General features: G+C 45.7%; 1 protein-coding gene across 2 annotated transcripts in view; it reads right to left on the bottom strand.

Moving 5' to 3' along the window:
• Nucleotides 1-2,520, bottom strand: part of LOC109520353 (RNA binding protein, mRNA processing factor) — a 25,753-nt gene that overhangs the window by 3,678 nt on the left and 19,555 nt on the right. The window contains exon 7 of one of the 2 annotated variants that reach the window (XM_019877494.1): nucleotides 1,081-1,144. In XM_019877494.1, the coding sequence (XP_019733053.1) occupies nucleotides 1,082-1,144 (63 nt within the window). In that variant the 3' untranslated portion in view covers nucleotide 1,081. Of the gene's footprint in view, nucleotides 1-1,074; nucleotides 1,145-2,520 lie in introns of both variants that reach the window. The other variant, XM_019877493.1, reaches the window with a different exon arrangement.

Here is a 2,520-nt window from a genome sequence, read left to right on the forward strand (position 1 = left end):
CAGTGGTCAGACGACATCCAGTATACGAGTATCGCTCTACTCGACAAGATGCCCCCCTCACCCCCGCCCCGCGCCTGCTCCCACCGTCATGTTTTGTCAAACGGAAAATACGGATTACCTTTCCCTTCAGTTGACTAGGCATTAATGTCCGCTATGAGGTCGTCTTTGAAGGCACCCGCGTGCCGCTGAGGCACGCACGTCAAATACAATTCGGCTTGGCAAACAGCGGCGCACCGTGGGGGTCGGTCCTGTTCCTGTCACACGGCTCCATGGTGGCCACTTCACTCGAGTCATTTCATCGACTTTGATCGCGGGGGATTAACAAGGACTCTATTGATCGCTTTTATTTGTTTTTGAATTATTCATTTTATTTAATGAACTCTTTCAGGGACAGCGGTCACTCCAGTGGACAGCTTATCATGTTATGGTTAAAATGCTTTTTTTTAATGCTTATTGCAAATGTTTTTTTTTTTAATTCCTATACCAAGTGATGCTTGGTATATGATGTTTCTTAACAGCAAGCCAAGTCATACATGGCTACTGTTATTTGGAGACACAATTGAATAATTAGCGGTGATGCTAACGTCGCTAACCCATCCGGGTTAAGTTGAAGTGTGAATGTTCCAAATTCGTGGGGTTCAGCTGGGCTCAGTCACTGTTAGCCTCTGTGCTAGCCGCGACCCACGCATTCACTAACTTCCCCCCCCAAAGGGGGTCTTGACAATATGTTTCTACCTGTCTTTCACGGTAGGACGGTTCTGGTGACAGCACGACTGGTGCCTTGCGCAAAAAAATAAAATAAAATAAAAACATTGATAAAATACACACATGCACATGACTGTCAACTGACATGGATACGGCACGCAGGAAGGGATTTGTGGTTTTAATTTTCCACACGAACAACGGATGAAATTTCATTTAATACTAGCATTCCATTGCTAGCCAAAAAAGCAGCATGCAGTCACGAGTATTCAATGGAGTCATAGACACGATAATCGATTCTAAAATGACTTGCCCGTGCCGGCCCGACGCCGCTTTCTTTCATCCACATGTGCACAAACGCGTGGTACTCACACATACTTCAGCAGAACTGCCTCGACTTCCATCCCTGAGGAGTTCCATCTGCAGGTGGGAGCCAGCGGATCTATTCAAAAAAAAAAAAAAAAAAAAGAGACAATAAGAAACGTTGAGCGTCTGAGACGTCAGCACGTTCAAATGCATTTCTCCAGCTGTCATCATCTAGCGCCGCCGCCGTCGAATCACACGTATGGAAATGCGAGCAAAGATAAAAGGGCTCGCAAGAATAAATAGCGAGGGCCTTTTGGTGCTAAAAATACGCTTGATGCGGCTTAAGCTGAGAAAGACCAGGCGGAAGGCGCGCCAACGGCTTCATGGGAAGAAATTGTCAGGGATCAATAATGAACTCTATTGGGGAGTCGCGCTGGAGCGTTGTAGATTAAAGGCACTTGATAAACAGGATAAAAGGCTGGCGTGCGGGGAAAAAAAAAAAAAAGGTGGGGGGTGGTTTAACAAAGTAGCTAAAATGATGATGAAAACTGTAGATGCCGCGCCCCAATTAGTTACCCGTTGACGCTTCCCTTCCACCACATCAGGAATTAGCAAGTCCTAGTTTTCAAACACGGAGCCCTTTTCAACTGTGTTGCTAATCAAAACAGCAGCACCTAGCATGACGCCTCCCGCAAGTAGATGCTTCCTTTTTTCGGTGTTCGACAGTCACGTCGGTGTGTGATCGATAGAGTCTAAGACAGTGGTTCTTAACCTGGGTTCGATCGAACACCAGCGGTTGGGTGAGTCGGTCTCAGGGGTTCGACGGAGCCTCTGCCATGGAGGGTATGACACACCCGACTCAACGTGTCAATTAGTTATGACACGCCTGCTTGGCCATCACTGGCTGCAGATGATCACATGACATTGCTTGTCCAATCAGTGCTGTGGGAAATTTAGTTAGCTTCGTAGTCAACGTGTGACTGTCGTGATAGTATGTCGTTTAATTTAAAAAAAAAAAAAGTATACTCATTGAAATTTTATTGACTTTTTTCTGTTTTTAATAAATGCGGTTTTTTTTGTTTTTTTTTAATATCTTGAATTTGTAAAAAATATCCATATTTATTTTTCACTCGTGAAGGGTTCGGTGGATGTGCATATTAACTTGTTGGGTTCTGTACCTCTAAAAAGGTTTAGAACTACTGGTCAAAGATGAGGAAAAACAAATGCCTCCTTTATCTGGGCTTAGCACGGAGTAAACTATTCGCCGTCCGTGTGTGAATAATAGCGTTTAATAGAGTTCTTCTAATTGGGGGGAAAACGGGGCCATCGATCTGAGGGAGGCGTTTATTTGTCCCCATTTATTTGTTTCCCCTGTACATTTTTTCCATCGTAGTCACACCTTCCAGTCCATCGGAAAAGCGACGCAGGCGGATTGAGGGTGAGGGGAGGGGGCAGATGTGGTGGGTGCGAAGAGTGCTTGGGGATGGGTGCGCAGCGGCAGGGGGACCGGGG

The sequence above is a fragment of the Hippocampus comes genome, unplaced genomic scaffold (assembly GCF_001891065.2).
Source record: "Hippocampus comes isolate QL1 unplaced genomic scaffold, H_comes_QL1_v1.1 scaffold143, whole genome shotgun sequence".
NCBI classification, from domain to species: Eukaryota; Metazoa; Chordata; class Actinopteri; order Syngnathiformes; family Syngnathidae; genus Hippocampus; species Hippocampus comes.